This window comes from Chlorocebus sabaeus, chromosome 8 (genome assembly GCF_047675955.1).
Source record: "Chlorocebus sabaeus isolate Y175 chromosome 8, mChlSab1.0.hap1, whole genome shotgun sequence".
In the NCBI taxonomy this organism is placed as follows: domain Eukaryota; kingdom Metazoa; phylum Chordata; class Mammalia; order Primates; family Cercopithecidae; genus Chlorocebus; species Chlorocebus sabaeus.
The window spans coordinates 145,140,115-145,156,087 of NC_132911.1; the positions used below are offsets into that span (position 1 = coordinate 145,140,115).

Below are 15,973 nucleotides of genomic sequence, written 5' to 3' on the forward strand. Positions count from 1 at the left end.
GGAGGGCTACGCTGCGGCTGAGATCACGGCTGTAACTGGGGTCAGGGGTTAGCCTGTGATCAGCATCAAGGCTCAGCCATAGACCAAGGTCAGACCTTAGTTTGTGACCAGGGTCAGGGGTTGGAGTGAGAACAGGGAGAAGGCTCAAGCTGTGATCAGGATTAGGGCGTGGTGTGAGACCAGCCATCAGGCTCAGCCTGTGGTCAGGGTCAGGTGGTGGTGGGGACAGGGTGGGGCCTGGGTCCTTACCTCCCTCTGCTTGGGCCACTGGTGGGATGTTTCCAGGAGGGCTTGCAGGTGTCTCCTGACTGTGGCACTGTTTTTTTCAGCTTGAAGGGTTAGCCCGTAGTAGGTGAACAGGAAGGCCTGTGGGAAGGGCAGCATCTTATCTGTGCTTGACCCCCCGATGGCCTGCCACCTCCTCTGAGCAGCTGCCCCTGACCACGCTCGCTTGGCCTCCCTGGGCCCCTGTAGCCACTGCGACACCGGCTGTGGACTGTCCAAGCCTCTGCCTGCAGCTGCAGCAGGTGAAGCTCAAGTCCTTCTGTCCAGGCCCCACCCCTGCCTCAAGTCCACCAACTTCTTGCTAGGGCCCTGGGTGTCCTATGGATAGAGCCCCTGGGGCTGTGTAGGGGGCAGGCAGGGGCTGCTCCTGGAGGCAGGGTGGGGCTCACCTTCTCAGGGGACTGCTCCTGTTGGGTCCAGCTGGGCGTGGTGAGTGTGCACAGCAGCTCCTTGGACCACACATCCATGCTCAGGAACGGGACTGACTTGATGGCCATCTGTCAGCAGAGGGGCATGGGGGGCTGGAGCCGTCTCTCCCTCTACCTGAGAGCAGGGCCTGGGATTCTAGCTGCCCCTGCCCACCCTGGCCACCCTGAACCCTGAATCCATCACCCCCTTGTCCCTCCCCTCTTTTGAGTCCCCAGGGCCCAGCTCTCTTTGTTCTACGGCTCTGAGGGACAGGGAACTCATTCCTGAAGATTCTTTCTGCGGAAGGGTTCAAGGTGAGGCTGGAAAACCAGGAGGCTGGAGAGTGGAGTCCTGACTGTGTCCCAGGCACCACCCAGGAGTCTCTGACAGAGCAGATGATTAGTGAGTGCCAGCGGAAGGTGGCCCCTCTGTGGTGGGTGCCAGGAGGGCAGGGCCTCGTCTGGTAATTCACAGCTGGATCCCCAGCACCCTGCGTGGTACCCGGCACACAGCAGATAGGCCATTAATTTTATAAATCAATGAAGGGGAAATCAGATCAATGAATGAACTGTCCCTTCAAAATACAAGGTCCTGAAAGTTCCGTTCCTACCATCACGTGATTTTATAACGATGACTACAATATTTCTCAATTTCAAGTGTTCCCAGATTCTGTGATTCAACATTTCCAAGATTTTTTTTTTTTTTTTTTTGAGACGGAGTCTTGCTCTGTCGCCCGGGCTGGAGTGCAGTGGCCGGATCTCAGCTCACTGCAAGCTCCGCCTCCCGGGTTTACGCCATTCTCCTGCCTCAGCCTCCCGAGTAGCGGGGACTACAGGCGCCCGCCACTTCGCCCGGCTAGTTTTTTGTGTTTTTAGTAGAGACGGGGTTTCACCGTGTTAGCCAGGATGGTCTCGATCTCCTGACCTCGTGATCCGCCCCTCTCGGCCTCCCAAAGTGCTGGGATTACAGGCTTGAGCCACCGCGCCCGGCAATTTCCAAGATTTTTGATCCAAAGATTCTTTGGGGTTGGATGATAGCCTCCAAAATTATGATCCCAAACCCAAAAACTTTAAAAGCCAAAATTTGATAAATGTGAAGATAAACATTTTAAAAAGCTAGTTCAGCAACATTACTATAAATTAAGTTGAAGATGAAGCAAAATTTTGTTTTGATCTTTGTTGCCGCCTATTGCCAAGGGTTAACATCAGAGATCAACGACCTGCACTTTATAAATCGATAAAAAGATGACAAACAAGACATTGTAAAATGATGAAGGGATACATACACGATGAAGACACTGTAAACTCAACCTCACTAAGACTTCAGGAATGAAAACCAATGTAACGTTTTGACTAAGATTGGCAAACGGTCAAACACTGACTATCAGCAAGGAAGTGTCCTTTGGTGGGAGGGTGGTTGGATCTGCATTTTTGGAAGGTTTTTTCAATCTCAATTAAAAGGCAATGTCAATATCAAAGTTTAAAATATGGACAATTTCCCCAAGCAACCCCATTTCTAGAAGTTTATCCTGAAGGAATACTAAGTATGTGATGCTGTGAGCACGAGGGGACATCTGGTGGGGCAGAAGACGTAGGCAGGACCATTTGCATCCTCCTTGGGGTTGATCCCTTAGTTCCTGGAATGGAAATGCTCCCCTACTTATGGCAGAAGCTGGATGAGCTTGTCTGCCCAGGGTAGACCTCCTCCTGGCCATCTGTAAAGCACTAGGGTGCAGTAGGACCTGTGGGGCTCTCTCACCCTAAAGACAGGTGTCGGCAGAATCTCTATGAAACCTCAGCCCCCCAGGAAGTCCTGAGGTCGTCCCCCAGAAGGTCCCCTCCCCCAGACATTTACTGTCTTTGTTCGCTGTTGCATGTAACAATGCCACAGTTCCTTGTCTAAAATTCAAATTCCCAAGCTCAGAAAATTAAACATTTTTCCCCCTTAGCTTTGCAGCAACCTCATTGGATAGCAGACACTGAGCCACACTGACGTGATGCAATTTGTGGGACCTGGTGTGACTATTTGCTTCTGTAGTAGGGATCCTAATCTATTTCATTCTGCATCTGCCCAGACCCTGTTAAGGATATTCTTGGAATATACAGTGTGTATATCATATTACTTTTTAAAAAATCTAAAATATTCTGAATTTTGAAGCCCATCTCTTCCCCAAATTTTTAATTTTTAAAGTTTTAAGTATTTAAAAAATTGAGGTATTTTAACTCACAATGAAGTGCACAGATCTTTCCTGTAGAGTTCATGAATCCAGCCCATGTAATTCACATCCTTTCAGGATATAGAGCATTTACCACCACCCCAAAAAGCTCTGTCACGCACCTTCCTGGTTAAGCTCTATCACTACAAAACGGTTCTGATTTCCCTGCAGATTAGTTTGGACTTTTCTAGAATTGCATGTAATTGGAAGCATGCAGTCTGTGATCTTCTGTGTCTGGAACTTTTTTCACTCAGCATGTTTTTGAGATTCATCCATGTCGTTGCCTGTACCGCAAGTTCATTCCTCTTTTTCTATTTTAACTTTTATTATTTCATTTTCTTTGTTTGGTTCAGGTTTAACTCGATCCTTCCCTAGTTTCCTAAGATGGACACTGAGATGATTGACTTTAGATCTTTTGGGGGAGTGTGCAGAATTCTGCCTGTCTGGGTTGTTTCCAGCTTGAGGCTAGAATGAATAAGGCTGCTATGGCCATTTTTGTAGAAGTAATTTTGCGTATGGATGTTTTTACATCCCTTGAGTAAAATGCCGAAAAGTGGGATTGTTGAGTCATCTGTTAACTTCAAAAGAAAATGTCAGTTTTTCCAAAGAGGTTGCGCCATTTTCCCATCCCGTCCTCAATGTTCTGCTTGCTCCACGTCCTTGCCAGCGTCTGTTGTGGTCCTTTCTTCACCTGCATCCCCTCGGCGCAGACGCGGAGGTGGCTCCTTGTGGTTTTAACTGAGTCTTCCCTGAGGACTAACATTGCTGATCGTTTTTTCACTTCCTTATTGGTCATTGAGATGTTTTCCTTCCTGCAGTGTGTTGTGGCCTTTTTGCTTATTTAAAAAATTGACCTCTTTGTCTTTTGCTTACTGAGTTATAGAAGTTCTTTATTTATTCTGGATACAGTCTCTTTTCAGATACACAGGTTGTGAATAGTTTCTCCATGTCTGTGGCTTGCCTTTTCATTTTATTAGTGATATTAGTTGATGAAACATTTCAATTTTGATGAAATCTAACATCATTTTTTTTCTCTTTATGATGATTACTTTCTGAGCCCTAAGAAACATCTAGCTACCCTAAGGCTGGCAAGATTTTCTCCCATTTTCTTTTAGACACTTTTGAGTTTTACCTTTTACCTTTTAGGCCTTGGCTCTATCTCTAATTAATATTTGTGAATGGTTTGAACTAGGCACTAAAGTTCACTTTTTTGCTTACATATATGAAATTGCTTCAGAACTATTTTTTCAAGACTTTCCCCTTTGAACTGCTTTGACACTTTTTTTTTTTTAAAAAAAAACCTGTTTACATATGGTTTGATATTGGATTTTCTATTCTGTTCAATTGATTTATTTGTTTAACCTATGCCGATGCCTCATTTCTTGTTTGCTGTAGCCCTGTAGTAAGTCTTGAAATCAAGTAGCAGATTTCTTGCAATTTTATTCTTTTTCATAATTGTTTTGGCTATTCTAGGTTCTTTAAAATTTCTTTATAAAAATTTATTCTATAGCTTATATTTAATACTACAACACAATTTTCTGAGACTGATTGGCATTGCATTCAATCTACAAATCAATTTTGGGAGAACTGACATCTTACTATTATTGAATAATTTTGTCCACAAACACCATATGTCTCCATTTCTTAAGGGTTGTTTTAATTTCTTTTTGCAATGCTTTGTAACAATATTGCATATATTTTGTTGCATTTATCTTTGAGTCTTTTATATCTTTAATGCTGCTGAAAATGTCTTTTTTAAGAAAAATTTTATTTTCTAATTGTTTGTCACCAATATATAGTTCAATTGATTTTTGTATATTGATCTTGTATCCTGAGATCTTGCTAAATCCAAGTATTAGTAAATATTAGTTCTAGTATTTTAAATATGATTCTGTAAGATTTTCTAGGTGTATAGTCACATTGTCTACAAAAGAGATAGTTTTACTTTTTCAATTGCAATCTCTATGTCTTTTTTCCCTTCTCCTTTTTCTTACCTTATTGCATTGGCTAGCAACTTCAGTGTAGTGTCGAGTGAAAGTGGAGAGAAAGGACACCTTTGCTTTATTCCTGATCTTAGTGGGAAAGTGTTTGGTCTTTGATCATTAAGTGTGTTAACTGTAGCTTTAGATGTCCATTGTCACATTGAGGTAGTTTTCTTCTACTCCTAGTTTGTTGAGAGCTTTTATCATGAACAGATATTGAATTCTATCAGATGCTTTTTCCATATCATTTTTTATAAATATGATCAAACTTTTTCTACTTTATTCTGTTACTGTGTTGAATTGCACTTATTGCTTTTCAAATGTTGAATTGGCTTTGTGTCCCTGGGATAAACCCTCCTGATCATGGTGTATTATCCTTTTATTCCATTTGTTAATATTTTGTTAATATTTTTGAGTCTATTTTCAGGCAGGCATGGTGGCTCTCGCCTGTAATCCCAGCACTTTGGGAGGCCAAGGCGGGCAGATCATGAGGTCAAGAGATTGAGGTCATCCTGGCCAACATAGTGAAACCTCATTTCTACTAAAAAAAAAAAAAAAAATACAAAAATTAGCTGGGTGTGGTGGTGTGTGCCTGTAGTCCTAGCTACTTGGGAGGCTGAGGCAGGGGAATCACTTGAACCCAGGAGGCAGAGGTTGCAGTGAGCTGAGATTGTGCCATTGCAGCCTGGCACGTGCCTCCAGCAACAGAGCGAGACTGTCTCAAAAAGAAAAAAAAAAAGATTTTTGAGTCTATTTTCATCAAATATATTGGTCTTTAGTTTTCTTTCTTTTTTTTGTAATGTCTTTGGGTTGTGTAGCCCTCATAAAATGATTTAGGAAGTTATTCCTTCCTCCTCTATTCTCTTGAAAAAATTTGTGTAGAATTAGTACTATTTCTTTTCTAACTTTTTGATAGAGTTCACAGTGAAGTGTCTGAGTTTGAAGTTTTCTTAGTGAGAATGTTTTAAATTATGATTTCAATTTCTTTAATAGATATAGGACTATTCATTTTTTGTTTCTTCTCATTTCAGCTTGGTAACATGTATTTTTTAGAGAATTTGTCTATTCAATCTAAATTATCTAATTTATTGAATATTTATGATTTTTAAAGTCTGAAGGATTTGTCATGTTGTTCTTTATTCCTTTCTGAAATTGGTATTTTGTGTTTTCTCTCTTTTTGATCAGTCTAGTGAGGGGTTTATCAATTTATTTATTTATTTATCATTTTTTAAATAGAGATTGGTCTTGCTCTGTTGCCCAGGCTGGAGTGCAGTGGTTTGATCCTAGCTCACTGCAGCCTTGTACTCCTGGGCTCAAGTGACCCTTCTGCCTTTAGCCTCATGAGTAGCTGGACTACAGGTATAAGCTACTATGCCTGGATAATTTTTAGAAGTTTTTTTTTTTTTTTTTTAATCTCATATTCAACCCCAATATAAGTTTTTTAGAGACAGGGTCTTACTACGTTGTTCAGGTTGGTCTTGAGCTCCTGGCCTCAAGCAGTCCATTTGCCTCAGCCTCCAGAGTAGCTGGCATTACAGGCGTAAGCCATGGTATCTGGCTCAATGTATTGATCTTTTTGTTCCAGTCATTCTCTGTTGTTTGTCTCTTTTTGTTTCTTTGATTTCTGCTCTAGCTTTTGTTATTCCTTCCTTCTACTTACTCTGAGTTTATTATCTGCTCATTTTTTGGCTAGCTTCTTAAAATGGAGGCTTAGATAATTGATTTTATACCTTTCTTCTTTTCTAATATAGGCATTAAAATATAAATTTCTTTCTAGGTATTGCTTTTTACTGCATCCCACAGATTTTCATCTGATTTTCATCTATTGTGTTTCATTATCATTCAGTTCAAAATAGTTTCTAACTTTCTTTATGATTTCTTCTTTGACTGATGGGTTATTTAGAAATGTGTTGTTTAATTTCCAAGGATTTGAAGTTTCTCCAGATATATTTCATATTGAACTCTAATTTGTATTTTGGTCACAGAATGTACTCTGATTACAGCTGTTTTAAATTTGTTGGAACTTGATATATGGCTCAGCATATGGTCTATCGTGGTGATTTTTAAAAAAATTTAATATTTTAAATTTTTGTAAGTATATAGTACATATATAAATTTATGGGGTATATGGGATATTTTACTACAGGCATGCAATGTGCAATAATCACATCAGGGTAAATGAGGTATCCGTCACCTCAAGCGTTTATCCTTTGTGTTACAAACAATCCAATTGTACTCTTTTATTTTATTTTATTATTATTTTTTAAGACAGGGTCTCACTCTGTTGCCCAGGCTAGAGTGCAATGGCACGATCTTGGGTCATTGCAACCTCCACTTCCTGGGTCAAGCCGTTCTCTGCCTCAGCTTCTTGAGTAGCTGGGACTACAGGTGCATGTCACCACGCCTGGCTAATTTTTGTATTTTTTAGTAGAGACGGGGTTTCCTCATGTTGGACAGGCTGGCCTTGAACTCCTGACCTCAGGTGATCCGCCGGCCTCAGTCTCCCAAAGTGCTGGGATTACAGGCATAAGCCACTGTGCTCGGCCCTCTTTTACTTTATTTTAAGGTGGAGTCTTGCTCTATTGCCCAGGCTAGAGTGCAGTGGCATGATCTTGACTCACTGTAACCTCTGCTTCCCGGTTTCAAGTGATTCTCCCACATCAGCCTCCCAAGTAGCTGGGATTACAGGCATGTCCCAGAACCCTGGACTAGTTTTTGTATTTTTAGTAGAGATGGGGTTTCGCCGTATTGGCCAGGCTGGTCTCAAACTCCTGACCTCAAGTGATCTGCTCATCTCAGCCTCCCAAAGTGCTGGGATTACAGGGGTGAGCCACCACACCCAGCCTCTTTCAGTTATTTTAAAATCTACAGTTAAATAATGGACTATAGTCACCCTTTTGTGCTAGCAAATAGTAGATCTTATTCATTCTTCCTATTTTTTGTACTCATTAACCATCCCCACTTCCTGCCACATCCCCTGGCGAATATTTTGTTTGCACTTTATTAGATGAATTTGGTTAATGTATTGTTCAAGTTTTCTCTATCCTTGGTGATTTTTTGTCTTCTTGTTCTATTAATTGCTTGTGTTGCTGCTGGTGCTACTTCTATTGGATACCGCTCCATTCCAAGTATTCTCCTGCCGCCACCGCTGCTGCTCCTGTCACTACCACTACAACTCTTACCATGGAACAATAATGACATTAGCGAGGGCTTCCTGTGTCACTGGCATGGTGCCCGACACTTTACACGGATTACCTCGTATACTCGTCATACCCACCATTTGAGTGAAGTGCTTGGATTCCCATTTGACAGATGAGGAAACTAAGGTACTGAGAGGTGAAGTGGGTCCCCCCAGGTCACAGACTGGTGATTGGTTGAATATGGACTTGGATCCAGGGGACGGGAGTCTCATGTCCCCTCCCTCAGCCATGTCAGACCCTCACTCACGCGGGTGTGTGTTCAGGGATGGGCCTGCACAGACTCTGTTTCTTGGCTGGGGCTCCCTCCGTCCACCCCAACCTGCTTCCTTCCTTCCAGGTCCACAGCTCTGGCCCAGTGTGTTGGGTATGTGCTCTGAGCCAGGCATGTGGAGACCGAGGTTTGAATCCTGATGCCTCAGTGACTGGCCCAGTGACTGTGGTCCCCTCCCCAGTCCCAGTGCCACAGTGACCGGCCCAGTGACTGTGGTCTCCTCCCCAATCCCAATGCCGCAGTTACCGGCCCTGTGACTGCGGTCCCTCCCTTTTCCAGACTTGTGTGCTCATCTGCACAGTAGAGGTCCTCCCTCCCTACCTCCCTGCTCCCTCTTGTTCCCCCATCTTCCTCCCTCCCCTTCCATCCCCATTTCTTGCCTTCCCTTCCTTCTTTTTCCCCTCCCTCTCATTCCTCCCTCCTTCCTCCCCCACATGCCCTCCTTCCTCCCATCTTCCCTGTCTCCCTACTATCCTCTCTTCCTCCTTTCCCTCCCTTTCTCTCTCCCTTTGCCTTCCCTTCCTCCTCCCTCCTTCCACCTACCCTTCCTCCCAGGCACCCGTCCTGCTGCCTCTCCCCTGTTGCCCCCACAGAAGGCCTGGTGACTGGGAGCTGGGCTGCCTCCTTACCTGGATCAGTTGCTCTTCCCAGCAGGCCTTGTCTTCCTGGCTGAAGAGCTCCTCTGTGGGAGGAGGGATGGGTCATAGGACCCTGTCTAACAACCGTCTCCTCCTGCCTTTAGCGCTGGCCTGGGCTGATGCTGCTGGCCTCTGCCAACCCTAGCTCTGTGGGGCGTGGGAGCTGGAGGGACGTGAGCCAGGCTTGGCTCTGGGTTCAGAGAGCTGGGGTGGGTTTGCAGCCGTACTGCCCTTACTGTGTGTCCTCAGGTGGGCTGGGCTCCCTCTCCGGGCCTCGGGCTCACTCATGGTGAATGGAGGGGCACTACCAAGCATGGCCCCTCAAGAGTGGGAAAATAAGTCTTTGGGAGGGAGGCATTGTAAGAGTGGAGAGCTTTTCAGGAACTTTGGAACTTACCCCAGAGGGAGAGGCTGCTTTGGGGAGGGATCTGGTGGCCTCAGCAGTACCCCTGGGGTGCAGAGGGACCTCTACCCAGCCTGCTAATCCTGGCGTCGGGGGTGTAAGGCCAAGCCAAGCAGGGTCCTGCTTCACCCCCGGTCTTAGGGTCCAAACACTCCTGCTGGGGCTGGGCCTCCCTGCAGGTCACAGGCCCTGCCACACCCCAACCCCACCCCTCACTGTGGCTGCCGACCAACTCTTCCTGAAAGCCCTTGGCAGAGGGAGCTTCCCTCCTCACCCTCCTATGCATCCATCTAGATGTGGCCTATACTGGCTGCCTCCTCCAGGAAGCCCTCCTTGATGGCCCCAGGGCAGTTGGTCCGTCTCCTCTCTGGGCTCTCCCAGCTGCCCTCAAGGCAGCCCTGCATCTCCCAGTGGGAAGTGCAGCAGCATATGGTTGTGAATGAATGAGTGAATGAATGAAGGCTGGCCCTTGCCTCTGTGTGGCTGGGAGCCTGGCATTAGGTAGGTGCTCAGTCAGTGTTTGCTATTTTGTGTCAGCAACTCCCTGAACATCCTTCCTCTGGGGTCCTCAGAGGCCACACTGTCTGGGCCGGCCCTTCCCACAGCTTGGAGGCAGCGGCTGTGGTGGACGCAAGGCCCAGACACTGCGGGCTATAACAGGCTGGGAGTAGCCCTGGCCGGCCATGCCGCCTCTCTGAGCTCCATCTCTTCATCTGCCCGGGGAGGAGGGCCCACCTGCCTTTTGTGACCAAGGGAGGAGACAGATGCAGCAGCTGGCGGTGGAATTGCTCGGCCATGTGCCAGCCTCACACCTGTCCTGGGCCACCTCCCGGGACCTCCTCTATCATCCTGGCTCCGCCCAGGTCCAGCTGTTGCAATGCTGGCAGCAGGAGTGGGTGAGCCATCAGAGGGGCTGACACGGCTGGGCCTGGTGTTGCGCTTTCCAGGGAGGTCTTGAGCATGGCCTGGGCCCTCTGAGGGGTGGTGGGCAATGGGGGTCCTCGGAGCAGCAGCCTGTTGCTGCCAGGCACTAAGTTACCTCACGGTGCACAAGTGACATGCAGCCCCTGTGCCCTGCCCATGTGGGGTCTCAAAGCCACCTCTTGAATCACTCTCCATGACCCACCCCACCCTGTCCGCAACCTCGCGCCCGACATACCACTGGAAGACAGGACGCCCATCACATAGAGGAGGCTGCGGTGTGGGAAGACGCCCGTCAGGAGCTCCGTCTCCAGATGCTGTGCCACCGCCCGCCACGAGTGCCTGCAAATGGCCACCAGCACGTTGCTGGCCGCGTCCTGGTATATGTCTTCCAGCTCCTGGGGTGGGGTGGGAGCAGGCAGGGTGGGAGGTAGAGTAAGAGCAGCTTGTTCTGAGACCTCGCTTTTTCACATGCCAGGGCTGGTTTGAGGGGGCAGGACAGCTGCCACAGTCCATGTTTCTTTTTTTTTTTCTTTTTTGAGACGGAGTCTCGCTCTGTCGCCCAGGCTGGAGTGCAGTGGCCGGATCTCGGCTCACGACAAGTTCCGCCTCCCGGGTTTACGCCATTCTCCTGCCTCAGCCTCCTGAGTAGCTGGGATTACAGGCGCCCGCCACCTGGCTCAGCTAGTTTTTTTGTATTTTTTTAGTAGAGATGGGGTTTCACAGCGTTAGCCGCGATGGTCTCGATCTCCTGAGCTCGTGATCTGCCCGTCTCGGCCTCCCAAAGTGCTGGGATTACAGGCTTGAGCCACCACGCCCGGCCACACAGCCCATGTTTCTTTTGGTAGAAAACTGAGGCTGAGGGAGCCTGAGGCCTTCCTGGTCTGCGTCCATTTCCAGAGCACCTCCTCCTCTTCCTCCCTGCCTCTGAGCCCTTGCTCACGCTGTGTGCCTGCCTGCACCTCCACTCCCACCTAGAGCCCCCTCCATGGCCTGAGTTCAGGGCGCTCATCCTGAAACCCCAGCCCACATCACCTCTCCTCCTGAGCTCCTGGCGGCTCAGGACGTCACATCCTTTAATTTTTTCACCATGAATTCAGAACCAGAGGCTACGTTCCTGTCCAGGAGAGCCAGGGAGTCAGCTGCTCAAGGGCAGAACGATGCTGACTGGGTCCCTGGCCTCCCTGACCTGGGCCCAGCCCCAAGTGTCCAGCGGCGGGGCATCTTCAGCAGGAAGGAACCACACGGGCCCGGAGTCCGGCTCTGTGTGGTCATACCTGGGACCTTTCTCCCTTTACATCTTGCTGCAATTTTGACGTCTACTCTTTTCTCTGTCTTCATAGGAGCCATAAGGCAGCTTCTGTGGCTCTGAGGCAGGTGAAGAGGAGGCCTGCCTGCACTTGAGGGCGTCTGAAAGTGGGGGTGTCTGAGCCCCACCATGCAGCTTGAATCACCGCGTGAAATGGATATATCATTTATAGATCATGGTAAGTATGGTTATGGGGGCTTCTTGTGAAGATGGTGATTGAATCTGATTTTGCTTTCTAAAAACCTACCTCAGTTAACACTACATTCAGGAGATTTTTTTAAAAGGGATAATAATAACCACACTGTGGAAGCGGGAAGCAGGTAGGTGAGGGACTGAAGACCATGTATAGGCTAGTGGAGCAGAGGCCAAGGCCAGCTCACCCACATGGCACCATCCCCCACTATTTGAAGTTAGGGGGTCTCTTGTCTCCCAACCTCTGGAACTGGAGTGGCAGTGGAGGGGGCTGAAACTAAAGGTGACATGGTTTTAGAAGTAGTTGAGTCCCTCGATGTACCTCCCACACTCTGCACACATGGCGGGAGCCGGCCCTCTCCCACCCCAGCAAGAGTCTGGGGTCTCAGTCTCTGGAGGGGGCAGATGAGTGTCTCCGTCCAGGGGTTGCCAGGCCCGTAAGCTCCAGGAATACTCACTTTCCAGGCCAGGCCTGGCATGACTGCCGTGGGATGGGACCCTGATCTCTAGGCAGGGCCCCCAGGTGAGCGTCTCCCTGGGAATCCTCAGAGCACAGAAGGGAAGACAGAGAGACACTGACGTAACTGGGTGAGGGTGGCAGCAGTGGGCTCACCTGGTCACTCTACGGTGGAACCAAGGGCTCAGGTAGCCAGATGGAAAGGATACGTGACCTTAAAGCCTGGTGGCTAATTCTGGACCCAGAGCAAATTCCACTCCCGCGGAATGGGCAGGGCAAAGACTCCACCAGCCCGAGCTCCCCAGCAGACAGCAGGTCGCATGTGAAGGATCACGGTTCAGAGTGACCCTGGATCCTCGACAGCCATGAAGGCCAGAGGACAATGGACAGTGGTTGCCAACCCACAGTCCAGTGTGAAATCGAATCCAGAGATTTCTGGAAATGCACAGGCTCAGAATCTTACTTCCCTAAAGCCCTTGCCCAAGAAGCCGCCTCGAAGAAGCCTAAGTCTGTGTCTGGTTTAAGAGTAAATCGCGAAAGGGGAGACAGGGTGTAGGAAACACAGTCCCCCCACCGGGGCAGGGCAACAGGAGTGTGGGGCCAGGCTGGTCCCTGCTGACCCCAAGCTCCATGCTGGGCTGGAAGATTGTTTGAGTTTGGCTGGTCCTGACCTAGGTGACAGTGCCTGATGCCCCTCTGTGCCCCAGGTGGTGGGTAGGACCCGCAGAAGTGTCCACTTACTCTGGGGGCTGGAGTGGGGCTGCGGTGTGTTCAGAAGCAGAAATGTAGACGGTTCTGGCCTCGTTCATGCCAGACTCCGTGCAGGGCCCCTCCTCATGAAGCCCCAGGGGGTCTTGTCCACCCTCAGAGAGGCTGAGGCCAGACCACACCCCTGAGAGTGTCCCGAAGCCCTCGCCTCCCTGGGGGCACTGCTCCCCAACCCCAGCTGCCTAGGATCGTTGATCTGTAAACTGCAGAGATGCCTGATAGACTTCACAACGGTCAGTGTGACAAACACACGCTTAGGATTCCAAAAGAAAAAGAAACGAGGTGGAAAAAAGGACTAAGTGGACATGGCCCTTGCTCCCCGTTTTTCTGTCTCTCACACTTAGGGTGGCCTCATTCACTTCTCTGGGGGAGCACAGGGGCGTGTCCCACCTGCCGCCCACCAGCTGGGCTGTGACTGCAGGCCAGTCCCTAAGCCTCTCCATCGGTAAATGGGGCCACAAACCCCTGTGTGGAGGGTGCATTGGCCATGCTTGTAGGCCCTGCGCTGGCTGTTTGATGTCTGTTATTCCTAATAACCTCTCCTTGAGTTTGCTGAATCGTAGGGCCAGGTGAGCAGCCGAAGCTGCTTACATCTTTTGGGGAGTATGGAAGTCCCATTACAGTGCCCCCAACCTGCCAGTGTCCCTGTAGCTCCTAGGGGATGTCTCTACTTCGTTACTTCCTGCCACCATGGCCCTGAAGGCATGTTCAGATAGATGGTCCCTCATCTGCTTCCTGACCCTGTGTGGGACAGGCCTGTGTGGCCCTGTGGGGTGTACTGTGCTGTGCCTCCTGCTTTGGGAAGAGCTTTGAGTATTAAAGAACTTTCAGTGGCCTTTGCCTCCTGCGCGATCACATGAACTAAGACTCGGCACCACACGGAGGGTAAATGGTATCTACTCCTGCTCCGTGGGGCACCCTGGTGTGTGTGTATTAAGGTGTCCCCTGGGGCCGCTCTGGCCTAGTCAGTCTAAGCCACCTTGGAGTGGAGACTTGGCGGCCAGGGCCGGCTCTCGGACTGCAAGCTGCAGGTGGGGTGGGGTGGGGTGGGGTGAGTGTGGGTAGTTCAGGTCCAGACCCCCAAGTCTCCATCAAGCAGAACCCAGGAGGTAGAGGCCAAGGGCAGAGTTATAGCCTGCAGCCTGGGTTAGACTTGCAGCAGGCCTTCCAGAGGCTGGGCTGCAGGCAGCTGCCATGCAATGGTGAGGAAGGTGGTGCAGAGGGGAGCCATAGCCTGCTGCAGGGAGAGACCTCCTTGGGGGAGAGGGCCCCCCACTTATGGGCCCCTTGGCCTCAGACAAACAATGTTCTCTTGAGCCTCACCTTCCTGACATGGGAAAGTGAGATGGAAAAGTGTGATTGTCCCGCTGAAGGGCTAGGGGTGAGAACGCGAGTCACTGGATGGAAATAGCTTCACAAGGCTGGGCACGCCTAGCATCACTTGGGTCCCTGGGGCAGCTGCTGGCATTCCCAGAACTCGTGGGAGGTTGGCCCACTTGCTGGGGGAGGGGAGGCCCACCGTGGCCTTGGTCATGTTCTCCAGGGCGAGCTGCATGAAGGTTTTCTCCCAGGTCTCCTCCAGGACGTCACTGGCCCTGATGACCATCTCCAGGGTCTGGAACAGCCGGAACTTGTGCCTGCTGGAGATCTGTGGATGGCAGAGCAACGGTGGCTTGGGGACAGAACAGGTCAGATCGTGTGGGAGATGTGGGCACGGGCGTGGACGGGAGCGGTGTGAGAGGAGTCATTTATCTCTGCCACTTCATGGTTCTATGAGTCCAGGCAAATCCCTTGGCCTCCCTATGCCTTAGTTTCTCCACCTGTGAGGGTCAGGATCACCACCTCATGAGCGCATTCCGAGGGTGGTCAATGCATGCAGGTCCAGTGTTTCTCCCTCCCCACTTGGCCCATTTGACATGTGAGGAAACTGAGACTTGCCTCAAGTCATGTAGCTGTTCTAGGCAGGATCCAGGGTTTGAGCCCACCTTGGGGTCCCACCCTCCCGCTCTGCCCCCTGTGCCTGCCCCAGTGGCCCAAGCTGTCCCCACCTCCGGGTTGTCTATGAAGTAGTCGTGGATGGTTTCCATCACCAGCTTGGGGGAACCACGAGCCATGTTCTTGATCTTCTTGATGATGTACTTCAAGTGGAAGAGGTCGGCACTATTCATGTCCTGCAGTATCTTGAGGCAGGTGGCTAAGGTTGGCAAGAAGGCACGTGTGAGCAGGCTGTGGGCTGTGGGTAGCTCACACCGTGGCAGCCAGGCTGGGCGGGCAGGAGGTGGCTCTGGGGATGGAAGGAGTACTCCGAAAATGAGAACTGGGGAATGGATGCATGAGAAGTCCAGGACCTCCTGACTGTCCAAATGGACTTTCTGGGGTTCAACATAGGTAAGGAGCAGGAGTGCAGGTGCGTGAGCATGTCCTCACTCACCATTCATATTCCCATCTGCCCATCGTCCACTCATCCACCTGTCCATCCAGCCATCTGTCCATCCACCTACACGTTCCATCTGTCCATCCTTCCATCTACTAATCCACCTGCTCATCTATCTTTCCATTCATCTACCTGCCCATCCACCCAACATTCAGCTATTCATAAATTTATTCACCCACCCAACCAGTCATGAATTCATCCCTCCATCCTCCCATCCATCCTATCCTCTCACCATCTGTCCAGTCATTCAATGGTGTTTGAATAAGGGAGGGGCCAGGCCTGGACTGTGGTTCTGAGGTATGAAAGGGAATGGGAGGATAGCGGAGGTGGGGTATAGGGTGAGCTGGGGCATCATTTGGGCTTTGGATGGTGCTTCAGGAGGCATGAAGAGGCCAAGTCGTGTGTGCAGGGTTCTCTGCTGAAAGCTTCACTATATCTGCACCACTTGATACCCTCAAGGTCCTGGAGCAGAGACTCCCTCTGGTCGTCA

At 49.5% G+C, this 15,973-nt stretch overlaps 1 protein-coding gene across 1 annotated transcript in view; it reads right to left on the reverse strand.

Moving 5' to 3' along the window:
- The window catches only part of LOC103237517 (maestro heat-like repeat family member 5), a 77,067-nt gene that overhangs the window by 48,031 nt on the left and 13,063 nt on the right, over positions 1-15,973 (reverse strand). The window contains exons 3-8 of the mRNA XM_008001659.3: positions 15,098-15,243; positions 14,569-14,697; positions 10,562-10,721; positions 8,991-9,043; positions 675-782; positions 250-366 (exon numbers count right to left, since the gene is read on the reverse strand). Of these exons, the coding sequence (XP_007999850.3) occupies positions 250-366; positions 675-782; positions 8,991-9,043; positions 10,562-10,721; positions 14,569-14,697; positions 15,098-15,243 (713 nt within the window). The remainder of the gene's footprint in view (positions 1-249; positions 367-674; positions 783-8,990; positions 9,044-10,561; positions 10,722-14,568; positions 14,698-15,097; positions 15,244-15,973) is intronic.